The sequence below is a fragment of the Lissotriton helveticus genome, chromosome 10 (genome assembly GCF_964261635.1).
Source record: "Lissotriton helveticus chromosome 10, aLisHel1.1, whole genome shotgun sequence".
Lineage (NCBI taxonomy): Eukaryota > Metazoa > Chordata > Amphibia > Caudata > Salamandridae > Lissotriton > Lissotriton helveticus.
The window spans coordinates 1,878,876-1,891,811 of NC_136071.1; the positions used below are offsets into that span (position 1 = coordinate 1,878,876).

The 12,936-nt window shown below is 50.3% G+C and overlaps 1 protein-coding gene across 4 annotated transcripts in view; it reads right to left on the reverse strand.

Annotated features, from left to right (window-relative positions):
• Window positions 1-12,936, reverse strand: part of G6PD (glucose-6-phosphate dehydrogenase) — a 125,413-nt gene that overhangs the window by 12,790 nt on the left and 99,687 nt on the right. For all 4 annotated transcript variants that reach the window (XR_013602033.1, XM_078664501.1, XM_078664503.1 and 1 more), the window contains exon 10: window positions 737-972. Coding sequence is in view for 3 of the 4 variants with exons in the window: in XM_078664501.1 (XP_078520627.1) it covers window positions 737-972 (236 nt within the window). In the remaining variant the exon portion in view is untranslated. The remainder of the gene's footprint in view (window positions 1-736; window positions 973-12,936) is intronic.

The following is a 12,936-nucleotide window of genomic DNA, read 5'->3' on the forward strand; positions in this document are numbered from 1 at the left end:
CCTTGGAGTCTCTTTTGGACCCCTCCTTTTCTAGAAAATTATTCCTTTATCCACCCTGGCGATATATATGCTAAGTTTCTTGATTCGTTAAGAGGGACAATGAAAAACAGGGAGGTTCCAAAACGTGTTTTTGAACCAATGCATTTTCCACAGCCTTTTTAGACAAGTGTGGTGTCAAAACGACCCAACAAATTTTCATAAAATTTGGCAGAAATCTAGATTATGGTGCGGAAAGGATCCGATTTGGGATTTTATGACAAAACTTTTAGCTGTTTTGGATACTAGAGTCCCCAGAAGTCCCAGATACTACCGACCCCAGCAATCCCTGATATTACGGACCCCAAAAGTTCCCATATGGTACAGGCTTCAGTAGTCCTAGATTTAACAGACCCACACGCTACAGACCCCGGCAGTCCCACACGCTACAGACCCCGGCAGTCCCACACGCTACAGACCCCGGCAGTCCCACACGCTACAGACCCCGGCAGTCCCACACGCTACAGACCCCGGCAGTCCCACACGCTACAGACCCCGGCAGTCCCACACGCTACAGACCCCGGCAGTCCCACACGCTACAGACCCCGGCAGTCCCACACGCTACAGACCCCGGCAGTCCCAGATAAAACAGATCCCTAAAGTTCCCATATAATACAGACTTCTGTAGTCCTAGATTTAACAGACCTTAACAGTCCCAGATACTAAGGCTCAAACAGTCCTAGGTACAAATTCCGCTCACCTTGTACCGGTTGCCGTAGGTGAGGTCCAGCTCAGACTCTTCGGGGTTGAAGAACATTCCGGGCTTCTTGGTCATCATTTTGGCATAGACGGCTTCGTTGGGCTGAACGCGGATCACCAGCTCGTTGCGCTTGCACTGCTGATTGAAGATATCGCCAGGGACGTCACGGAACTGAAGCCGCACTTCAGCCTTACGCTCATTGAGGGCTTTACCGCAGCGGAGGATGAAGGGTACACCTGGGATTGAGAAGGTTCAGAGGTCAGGTCATGCATAAGGCATCTCACACCCTGTTCACCGAGTCCTGTCCTAACTCCAAGCCTCAGACCATGTCCTCTTCCCACCTCCCTCACTTCAGGTCCCCAACTACCTTCATTACTCCCTCCCTCAAGTCATGCCCTCCTACTTACTAAACTTTACCCTTTCCAAACACCCTTGGCTCTCCCTTTCATCCAGTATCATCCTCCTCTCACTGCCCCACGCTCCCCTCCAGCTCTATTCTTTCCATTCCTTTTCTCTCCAGATTGTCCTGAGCAGTGTGTTGAATCCATGGTGAGTGCAGTTCATGCTCGTGAACTGTGGTGAGCTGCACGGCTGGCAGTCCTCTGCACGGACAGTTATGGGCATATAATGTAGCTTTGGGGTGATGCAGCTATGCTTAAGACGGCTTTATTAGGGCAGCTGTACACACCAGGTTTCTATAATGAAAGGTCTCCTACAGATCCTGAGCGGTTTGGCTGTGCCTTCGAGAGCTTTGAGGGGAGACGTTCCTGTGATGTACCCCTAGATCTGGTCTGAGGGCCCGGTAGGGTTCAGCTGGCCCTCGGACACAGCCTGGGTGTAGGATTGCCAGCTCTTTGGGCACCTCTTCTGTGCCGAGAATACAATGAAAGGCCTTGTTGTGAAGGACAAAGTAATACCCTGATGCCTGCTATGGGGGTGCTTCTGCCTAGAAAACGAACCTTTTACTTTGTGTGAACCTCAAATGTTCCTAGGGGCCAGGTTTAGATGGGCGGGGGCACACAGCGCAGCAAATACCTCCATACCCTCTGAAAACATCATGTGATGTGCTTTGAAGACTTCAAACCCTCAGGAACGCCTCAGTGCGTTGGGAGGTGGGGAAGTCACTCCAGGGGGGAGAGCCCTAGAAAGACTTGCCGAATCCTTTGCCCCTGGATGAGAGCAGGAAACTCATATTTACCTGCACTTCTTTTCAGAAGGGTGCGTGGAAGGCCTATAAAGTAACATGTATATGTAAAGCACACCTTCACCTAAAAGAGTATCTTTGAAGGATGAAGAGCTAAGTAGACCGGCCTGGATTTGAACCGGTGACTGTGAGGTCACTCAGATCCCTGCAGTGGGTGCATTATCTCACTGAGCCACCAGAGTGAGCTACATATAGCATCAAGCGGGCCGGCCTCTGGAATCTGCCTGGCTGGACCTCCTTGACGAGGTCCACTGGTGTACGCCCAGATAAACCCGTCGCCTCCCAAGTCTTTCATTGTGATCTTTCAATGCTCAGTGACTGCGGAAGCTTCCTCATGGTGGCTTCTGTGGTCCTGGCATAGGATGGTAGGATGGCAAGCAAGACAGCTATGCTAACAGTAAGAGCATGTGTGCTGAAGCACATCAGCAAAGTGCAATCAGTGATTTGAACAAGAAAATTAATAAGAAAATTATTATTTTATAATGATTTCAAGACATATTTAGAACGCTGGCACAAATGAGTTTTGAATTAACTGAACAATCCTCAGATAAAAACCTTAATACTGAGAACAGTCGGGCAATGGTTCCTGGCTCCTCCCTCAAAATACACTAGACTACACAAATCCTTCAACTTTCCCTACGAAATGAGACGGAAACGCTTTCAGTGCTAGATATACAGCAAGAAGCTAGGGGAGAGGAGATGGCTTAACAGCTAGGGCGGTCAACCTCAAATCTGGGGAACCGAGTCTCGGCAAGGATGTGCAACATCCTGTGATTCTGGGCACAACACTTAATCCCCCCGGGCCTAACAAAAATGAACGTGCCCTCATGTAACACAACTGGAGCTCTTGAAAAGCGCTCTGATACTTATACCTTTGGGTCAAGTTTCCGCAATATAAAACTCTGTAAAAAAAAAAAAAGCTCTAGATCGTTGATGTGCAGAGCTTTGTACTTGTTCCAGAGACCTTGATTCGTCAAATTGTAAAGATGGGCACCCCGACCGGTGAGGGACGCGTCTGCTGTTAGGATGATCGGTGGCACAGGGTCGATGAGGGGCCGCCCTTTTGATAAGTTTGATGCGTTCCACCACTGCAGAGAGTAATGGGTGCGGCCGTCCACCAACACTGGATTTGTTAATTGACCGTGAGAGTGGTTCCACTGACCTGCTAAGCACTCTTGTAGGGGACGCATGTGTAACTTCACATGAGGCATATTGCGATGTATGATGCCATCATTCCTAGCAGTTACATGTACGTCTGGACTGCTCAGTATTGATTGGCCTGAAACTGCATTAGCAGAGATTGAATATTCAGATTTTTTGCTGCATTGGGAGTGGCTAGAGCTGGTCAAGTGTTTAGAGTCGCTCCTAGATAGGACTGTATTGGTGAAGGCTGAAGGTGAGAATTCTGAGCACTGACTGAAACCCAATTAGTAGAGTAGGTCTAATGTAGTCGGAGTGTGGTGTAGACACTTTTGGTGTGTGCTGGCTCTGATGAGCCTGTCGTCCAGATATGGGAAGACATAAACCTGTTGTCTTCTGACATGTGCTGCTACGACTGCTAGACAGGATATGCGGCTGCTCTGGGAATTAGCTCCAGATAGGAAACCTTATCATCTGGAGGTGAAGGTTTCGCAGGATATAGGTCTGGATCATTATCAATGGGGGTGATCAATATTAGAATCATCCGATGGATCTGTAGGTAAAGGAACATTGTCATAGTCATTATCACCCCCATCTCCTAAATCAGTCTGTGTGTGAGAAGATCCCTGTTGTGTTATGTGTAATGGATCTGAGCCGGGCAGTATTGGTAAAGGTGAGGACGGTGGAGGTGGTGGAAAGGATGGCAAAGAAGAATGGATAGGACTTGTAGCAATGTGCTTCTTCTTCTTAAGAGGGATCTTGTATCCAGTGTCCTCTGAACTGACTTTCCTCTTGGAAGGAGCTTTGGCTAATATATGACCAGTGTCTGGATTGATATTGAATATGCTACTTACCAGTATGCATCTGTTCTTGGCATGTGGGCTTCTAACATTCATATCTAGTGCATAGATCGCCGCCTAGTGTTGGGTCCGGATGATCGCACATTGTTGTCCTGGAAGAGTCTTCGAAGTATCACGAGATCGGTGGCTCCTCCCCTGGACTACAGTGCGCATGGGCATCGACTCCATCCCCAGATTGTTTTTAGCCATTGTGGCAAAGATGGAGTGTAATAGTGTAAGCGATGGCCATGCTAGAGATTGAATGCAAGAAAAGTCTGCAGCCGCTACGGGCGCCGGGGAGGAGGGCGAGCGATATGAATGTTAGCAGCCCTACATGCCAAGAACAGATGCATACTGGTAAGTAGCATATTCAGTTCGAGGCATGTGGGCTGCTAAATTCATATCTAGTGCATAGAATACACAGCAGTCCCTCCATTAAGGGCGGTTGCCCGTGCCAGCTGCAGAAGTCTGAAAGAGTGTTTTGAGAACAGCCTGTCCTACAGCTGCTTGCTGTTTTGAATGCACATCCACACAGTAATGTTTGGTAAATGTGTGTGGTGTGGACCATGTGGCTGCTCTACAAATGTCTTCTAAAGGAATGTTCCCCAGGAAAGCCATGGAGGCCCCCAATTTGCATGTGGAGTGCGCTCTTGGGGGTATTGTTAAAGTACGTTTAGCCTTTTGATAACAGATTTGAATGCACTTAACTATCCATCTGGCTATTCCTGCTTTGGAAATAGGGTTGCCTTTGTGTTGTGCGGAGAAGGCAACAAAAAGTTGTTGTGTCTCCCTAAATGGTTGTGTTCGGTCAATGTAGTACATTAGCGCCCTCCTAACGTCTAATGTATGAAGCATTCTTTCTGCTACCGTTTGTGGGTTTTGGAAAAATGCAGGCAGGTCAATAGTTTGGTTGATATGAAACTGTGACACCACCTTTGGAAGGAATTTGGGGTTAGTGCGGAGCACCAACCTGTTAGAATGTATTTGGATAAATGGCTCTTGTATTGTGAGCGCTTGCAGCTCACTAACACGTCTGAGCGACGTGATAGCAACGAGAAAAGCCACTTTCCACGTTAGATCCGGACCCAACACTAGGCGGCGATCTAATGCAAAAGATATGAATTTAGCAGCCCACATGCCTCGAACCTGAAGTTCGCATGAGTGCAGTGGCTCGAAAGGTGGGCCCATCAGCCTAGTGAGGACCACATTGAGGTTCCACACAGGAGCTGGTGGAGTTCTAGGAGGAATGACTCGTTTCAGCCCCTCTAGGAAGGCTTTAATGGCAGGCACCCTGAAAACAGAGAGATGCTGCCTATTCTGGAGATAAGCCGCTATGGCGGATAGATGGATCCGAATGGAAGCGTACGCTAGATTGCATTTGTAAAGATGTAACAAATAGCAGATGATGTTAGGAATAGATGCATCTAGCGGGTTGATATTGTTGTCTGTACAGTAAATGACAAATCGCTTCCATTTTGCAGCATACCAAGCTCTGGTCGTGGGCTTCCGTGGGTCGTGGGCGTCCATGCATTCAGGAGGCAGGTTGAGGTAGCCAAATTCTAAGACCTCAGGAGCCAGATCGCCAGATTGAGCTGTTGCGGATCTGGATGCTGAATGTCGCCATGGTTCTGCGTCAAGAGCCTGGGTGCGAGTAGCAGCCTTTGATGCGGTACCACGGAAAGTTCTAGAAACGTGGTGTACCATGGTTGGCGTGCCCATGTTGGAGCAACCAGGATGAGAGTCATCGAGTGTTGCTTTAGCTTTCTTGCCACCAGCGGAATGAGAGGCGCTGGGGGAAAAGCGTACGCAAATTTGCCTGACCAGTTCATCCATATCGCATTCCCCTGCGATTCCGGGTGAGGGAACCTGGCGGCAAAGCTTTGGCATTTTGCGTTTTCCCTTGTGGCAAACAGGTCTATCTCTGGAAGACCCCACTGCTGGAAGTACGGGTGGAGCACTGATGGATGTATCTCCCACTCGTGCATTTGATGGCTGTACCTGCTGAGCAGATCCGCCATCTGATTGTCCTTGCCGGGGAGGTGTTCCGCCATGAGGAAAATGTTCCTCTGAATGGCCCACTTCCACATGCTCTGAGCCAGATGAGACAGCTGTGGTGAGTGAGTACCTCCCTGCTTCTGGATGTAGTACATGGCCGTCATGTTGTCCGTCCGGATCAACACGACTTTGTTGCACAAATGTACCTTGAAGGACTTCATTGCCATGAAGATTGTCATCAACTCCAGGTAGTTGATGTGCAACTTCTGTTGTTGTGTGGACCACAGTCCCTGCACCGTGTAGTGGAGCACATGAGCTCCCCACCCTTGGAGAGATGCGTCCGTTGTCAGGATAATCTGTGGCACAGGCTCTTGGAACGGTCGTCCCTTGCAAAGGTTGTGTGGATTCCACCAATGCAGAGAGTTGTATGCCCGACCGGTCACCAACACTAGGTCTGTCAGTTGTCCCCGAGCCTGTGTCCACTGATTCGCCGAGCATTCTTGGAGCGGACGCATATGCAACCTTGCGTGCGGGACTATGAAGATGCAGGAGGCCATCATGCCTATCAACTGCATGAACACTCTCGCTGGCAGGGAGTGTTGCGGTCTGAACCTCTGGATCAGTGACTGAATGCTGTTGATCCTGGCTGGGTTTGGCTGAGCCATAGCAGTCAGGGTGTTTATTGTCGCGCCCAGATACTGCCGCACATGGGCTGGTTGAAGGTGCGACTTTGGGTAGTTGAGCGAGAACCCCAGACTGTGCAGGAGTTGAATAGTGTGGGACATGTCCGCGGCGCACTGTTCCGACTTTGCTTGAACAAGCCAGTCGTCTAGGTACGGGTAGACGTGTATGTTCTGCCTCCTGAGGTGCGCCGCCACTGTCGCCAGACACTTCGTAAACACTCTGGGGGCAGTTGTTACCCCGAAGGGTAGGACTTTGAACCGATAGTGCCTGTTTTGAATGGTGAACCGGAGGTACCGTCTGTGGGATGGGTGGAGTGGGATGTGGAAATAAGCATCCTTGAGGTCTAAGGTTGCTAGGAAGTCCCCTTGATTTAGCAGGGGAAGAATTTGTTGCAGTGTCAGCATGTGAAAATGTTCTGACAGTATGTACATGTTGAGGGGGCGTAGATCCAGAATAGGTCTGAGGGATCCGTCCTTTTTTGGGATGAGGAAGTACAGGGAATAGACTCCTGTGCCTTCCTCTTCCACTGGTACGAGCTCGATTGCACCTTTTTGCAGCATCACCAAGACTTCCTGCTGCAATAAGTGCAAGTGCTCTGCCGACATAGGACGGTGCCTTGGGGGAATGTTGGGAGGAGTGGACGTTAACTCCAAACAGTAACCGTATTGGATAAGTTTTCGCACCCACCTGTCTGTTGTGATGGATGTCCAGACTGGCAGGAACTGCTGGAGTCTTCCCCCGACAGGTGTTGGATGTTCGGGGGGCAGTGACAGAGTCACTGTTTGTTGGCGGCAGAGGAACGGGAGTTGTTGTTCCCTCGGCCTCTGCCCTTGGCACTGTTACCTCTGTATCCCCCTCTACCCTGCTTGGGGTAGGAGGATTGTGCAGTACCCTTTGAAAATTGTGATTGTTGACCCAAGTGTCCTCTGGTAACACCACGTGCTCCTGAGCGACGAAAAGTGCTGCCCCTGAACTGTTGTGACTGAAGTGCCCCCATGGACTTAGCAGTCTCGTTGTCTTTCTTAATCTTTTCAAGTGTGGTGTCTACATCTGGGCCAAACATTCTGTCTCGATTGACGGGCTGGTTGAGGATAGTAGTTTGGATGTCAGGCTTAAATCCAGATATACGAAGCCAAGCTTGTCGCCTGAGCATGACGCTAGTGTTAATTCCCCTAGCCGCTGTGTCAGCCACATCAAGTGCACATTTTATTGCATCGTTTGATATAAGCTTTCCCTCTTGTATAAGCATTTCTGCTGCTTCTTTATACTCAGGTAGATGTTGAAGGAGCTGTTCTAGGGTGTCGTAATGCGCCCTATCGTAACGCGCTAATAGTGCCTGTGTGTTCGCTATACGCCATACATTGGCAGCCTGCGCAGCCACCCTTTTGCCAGATGCCTCAAGCACTTTCGACTCCTTGTCAGGGGGAGGAGCTTCACCCGTAGTTTGGGAGTTTGCCCTTTTGCGGGCATTGGCGACCACCAACGAGTCTAGAGGCAACTGCTCGAATATATGCAGGATCTCCAGGTGCTGGCCTGTATTTTTTCTCGATACGTGGGTTCACCACTCTTGCCCTGGTTGGTTCCTTAAAGATCTCTGGGGCATGTTTAAGGACACCTTTGAGCATAGGAAGAATTTTAACTGTTCTCTCTGAGACAGAGAAAGTGTCAAACAGGAAATCTTCCTCCACCGGGTCAGCATGCATGTCCACATTATGATTTGCCGCTGCCCGTTCGATTAAAGCATTAAATGCTGCAGAATCCTCTGTTGGAGATGTACGTGGCACAAAACCTTGTGGATCTTGTACCACCTGCTGGCCACCTTGGTCCCCAGTGTCGTCATATGTGTCCTGCTGAACATCAGGGTCATTGTCCACTGGGAAATTGTATTGGTCGTCTTCCTCATCACCCTCTCCCCCTGATTGGTTTGGGGAAGGTGATGGACTTCTTCTGGGTGGTGGTAGGATAGGCTCAATAAGGGCAGGAATGTCCTGTGCTGGCCTCTTTTTCTTCAGTGGAATAACATAGGATTCCAGTGGTTGGGAAGCGATCTTCCTTTTGTAAAGGGTCAGTTTCCCTGTTTGGGCATTGATGAAATGCTCAGAGTGTTCTTCTGAGGCTTGAAGCGTCGAAGGAGCCGAAGTCTTTGGCACCGATTTAGGTGCAAATGCCTTTGGTGGCACCTTTGGTGGAAGAGTGTAAATAAGCTTGGTTGAAGACTTCTGAGGAGTGTCAACCTCTTTTGGAGCCGATGGCGTGGGAGCCGTCGCCGACAAAGTCTTTTCTCGAATCCTTTTCAGGGAGTCGGTGACTTGTTTAGTGAAGGAGGCGGAGGGTGTCGTAGCCGACGTTCGGTGTCCGGTAGCGTCGGAGTCCCTCGGTGTCGACGGTATTTGCGTCGACGATTCTTCAGCTGCAACGCGGCGCGGCTCCGTTGTAGGCTTTGGCGCAGATGCCGATGCTGCATTTCCGACATCCTTGTGCCGATGCGTAGTGGCTGCGGCCTTCGGGTCGTGGCCTGTAGTCGATTTTTGTTCGACGGGGCGTTTAGTTGACGGCGCCGTAGGAGCGTCTGAAGGCGTGTGAACAGACTTCGACATCCGTGCCGGAGCAACAGAGGCCGACTGACAGATGCCCTTCTTGGAGGATGAGTCCTTGTGCACCTTCTGCGGCGCTGTTGGCTCGATAGCCTTCTTTGACTTCTGTGGACCGGAGGTGGACGGAGTCGATGAAGGAGCAGGCTTCGATATTTTTTGTGGGACGTCGGCCATCTTAGAAGTTGTCGAGTCCGTTAGTTTCAGTTTCGTTTTCTGCTGGACGTCGGCCAATTTAGGTTTTGTCGAATCCGCTAGTTTCGGTTTCGATTTTGCCTGGTCGTCGGCCATCTTGGGTGTTGTAGAAACCGAAGGTTTCGGTTTCGATACGTTGGATGGCGGCTCCGCTTGAGTGTCCGTGGCCGGGCTAGAATGCGGGGCCGGGGATAGCGGTGCAGGGTCGTGGGTAAGGCCGAGTGGCGATCCCGTGACCTGAGCCTGTGTAATATAGACTTCGGGGCATAGCTCTTCCTCTGAGCTATCTTCCGCGGCCCCATAAACTTCTTCGTCGTCCCCTACCTCCTCGACGTATTCAATGTCCTGGTCCTGTCCTTCGACCTGTTCCTCGGGAACGGACTGGACCTCCGTCGACGGTGGTGAAATTTGGAGATGATGGCCACCGCCTTCCTCCGCAGGGTCGTCGAATATGTTGTCGGGTGCCGGTGTCGCTCGCTGGGCCTCGAGGCGCGCCGCGCGCCAATGCTTGAGCGTCTTCTTTGACCTGAATTTTGAGCAGGCCATGCAGTCGTCTTTGTTGTGGTCCGGTGACAGGCATTTATTACAGACCGGATGCACATCGATGTGTGGATATTCGGATCCACAGACGGGGCAGAACTTAAACGGGCTCCGCTCCATGTTAAGGTCGTCGGGTCTTGCTGCGACGAGAGGGCCTCGAAGTGCGAAGAGTAACTAGACTCCGTAGATTTCCGGCTCAGAGTCGGACGACGCTCGAGACCGTGAGTAAACAATACCGACGCTGGTAACGAAGGCCTTTTGGCCTTAAGAACAAAGTTTATCGGTTCCGACACGGAGACGTCGAGAACCACATCCGAACCCAATGGCGGAAAAAAACAATCTGGGGATGGAGTCGATGCCCATGTGCACTGTAGTCCAGGGGAGGAGCCACCTATCTCGTGATACTTCGAAGACTCTTCCAGGACAACAATGTGCAATCATCCGGACCCAACACTAGGCGGCGATCTATGCACTAGATATGAATTTAGCAGCCCACATGCCTCGAACAAAGCTGTTTCTGCTTTGGATCCAATCTGTCCTTTATAATGTCAAAGATTGATTCCGGGGAATCTGAAATATCTTCTTTCGCTTTCGGCGTCAAAAGTTTTGGTGCCGAACCCGACTTGTCGTTGGAAGCGTAAGGTTTCGGCTCCAAAGCGGGCCTTTGTTTCAAAACGGAGGATTTCAGGCCCAAACCAGATTTGTCTTTCGGAGCGGACTGTTTCAGGTTCGAAGATTATCTATCTCAGCTCGATCTCAAACCGGAAGGTTTGACCATTGTTTTGGTGCCGGGCCCGAGAGGGGTGTCAGAAACATCGTCTCGGTGCAGACCAAGGCCCGAAGGCCGAGGTGGTGCCGAAGCCTTATGTTTGGTAAACGATTGTTTTTGGAGTATGGGGGTTTTGGTATTCACGATACCCTGTCCCGCTGGAAAGTCTTCTGACTCCAACTCGATCTCGAAGTCTGAATCTAATTCTGGGATTGAGAAGGCCTCCTTTTCTTCTGGAGCTGCTGCTTCTTCCTATTTGGATTCTTCTCTGAAGATATCCGGAGCCTGTTGAGTGCCTTGGCTTTGCTTTTCTCGTTGTTGGGCCCGACGATCTCGAAGTGTCTTTTTCGACCTGAACGAACGACAGGCTCACAGTCTTCTTCCTTGTTTCTCCAGTGATAAGCACAAGTTGCAGACCTGGTGTAGATCGGTGCAAGGGTACTTGGAGTGGCACAGAGGACAGAATTGAAACGGAGTCCGTTCCATTGACAGAGGGGTGGATCGACATGACTAGGCCCGGAGGCCACCTACGATGTATTCGATTGAAGATTAGAGACTCTCCTGATCGAATAGATAAGCGAAGAGGAGAACGTGTATGATAATACCGTAGAGGGTAGAGTGGATTGTGCAGCGGGGGAACCCGAAGGACAGTTTCGAACCGGAGCGCATCAATACACGTCTGAACCCAATGGCGAGAAAAAAAAGATCCAACAATGGAGTTGATACCTATGCGCAGTATCACCCAAAGGAGGAGTCACCTTACCTTGTGACTAGGAAAGACTTCTTCTAAGAAAAACATCTTGCAAACATCTGGACCCAACACTAGATGGCAGGAGTATGTAAAGCATGTGTATCTACAGCACACATGCCTCAAAATGTAGGTTTATTACAAATGAAAAGCACAAACAAACGTGAGCATACTCCGCTCCTGCTTGCACATGTCTAGCCAACTGGAAACTGGCTTCACACATTCACGATTCTTCGGAAACAATTCATCAATCGGGGGTTTGTAAAGCACAGCTACTCAGCCTTGAGGGTCTTAAGGAGCGGGGGAAGGCTGCGGAGCCGTCTGGGCGCTGGGGTTCAGTCAAAGAGCCAGGTCTCAAGATGCTTCCTAAATTGGGTCAGCGACGGGGATTGCCCGAGTCAGGAGGCATGGGGTTCCAGGTTCGGCAGCAAGGTAGGAGAAGGATCTTCCTCCAGTTCTAGTCTTGTAGATCTGTGGCGGTGGCCAGGGCCAGTTGGGCGGAGCAGAGGCGTCTGGTGGGTACGTGGAATGAGGAGCGGTGGTTCAGATATGCTGGCCATGGTTTGTGGAGGGCTTTGTAGGCATGTGTGAGGGGCTAGAAAGTGACTGGGAGCCAGGGGACTTCTTGAAGGTGTTCTGTGATGTTACTGCGGCGGAGAAGTGCTCTGTGCTCTCAACGTGATGCAGACCAGTGAATATAGTAAAATCATGCAGCACGGCCTGCAGAATCACTACCTGTGTGCCGGTTCTATATTCATTCAGGGGCTCTCTTGTAGCAACTTTAAGGTTGAACAGAAACATCTAACTGAGAGAAAGGCAAAATTAATTTCACAAAATGGTACCCAACAGGTAACGACTACACAGAGAGCGGTAGCGGGGTTCGCTTAAACGAGCATAGTGTGGGTGATGAGGTGCAGGCCGAAGTCTGCGGAGTTAGAATGAGTGCTGTTGGATCCACAGGTAACGGTCTCAGTCAGGCGCGTGCCAGCAAATGTTGTCTAAGCAAATGGCTACCACTGACCGTTAGCATGGCGAGGTGGCACACGCCATGCTCTAATATGGGTGAGGGAGCAGTGTGGTGCTCCCCCCCCCATCAGGCAGTTTACTGCGGGGGAACAAATAAAAAGCGCTTCTCAGTTGTCTTTAAGGACGTTTAAATCACAGGTGAGAAGGGAAAACAGAAAGAGGATCATAAAATCAAACGACGAGATGCTCATGTGTACACCAGGGGCGCGAGAAGAGAAGCAAGTAACAACCCGGAGGGATCAGGGAGTGATAATGAAGCAAGGAGATACAGCTTCAATGTGTAAACACTGTTGTGATGCTTAACAAACCCAACTGGTTATCACAAGGGGAAGTGGCGCAGTCCAACGTTCAGAAAATCAATGAGTTATCCTTTCAGGGATCTCATTCCTTTAAGCCATAACCTTGCCCGTAGGAACTACAAACGGACCAGGACGAAACATCAGCGCTGGAAGGAATCGGACCTCTCGCC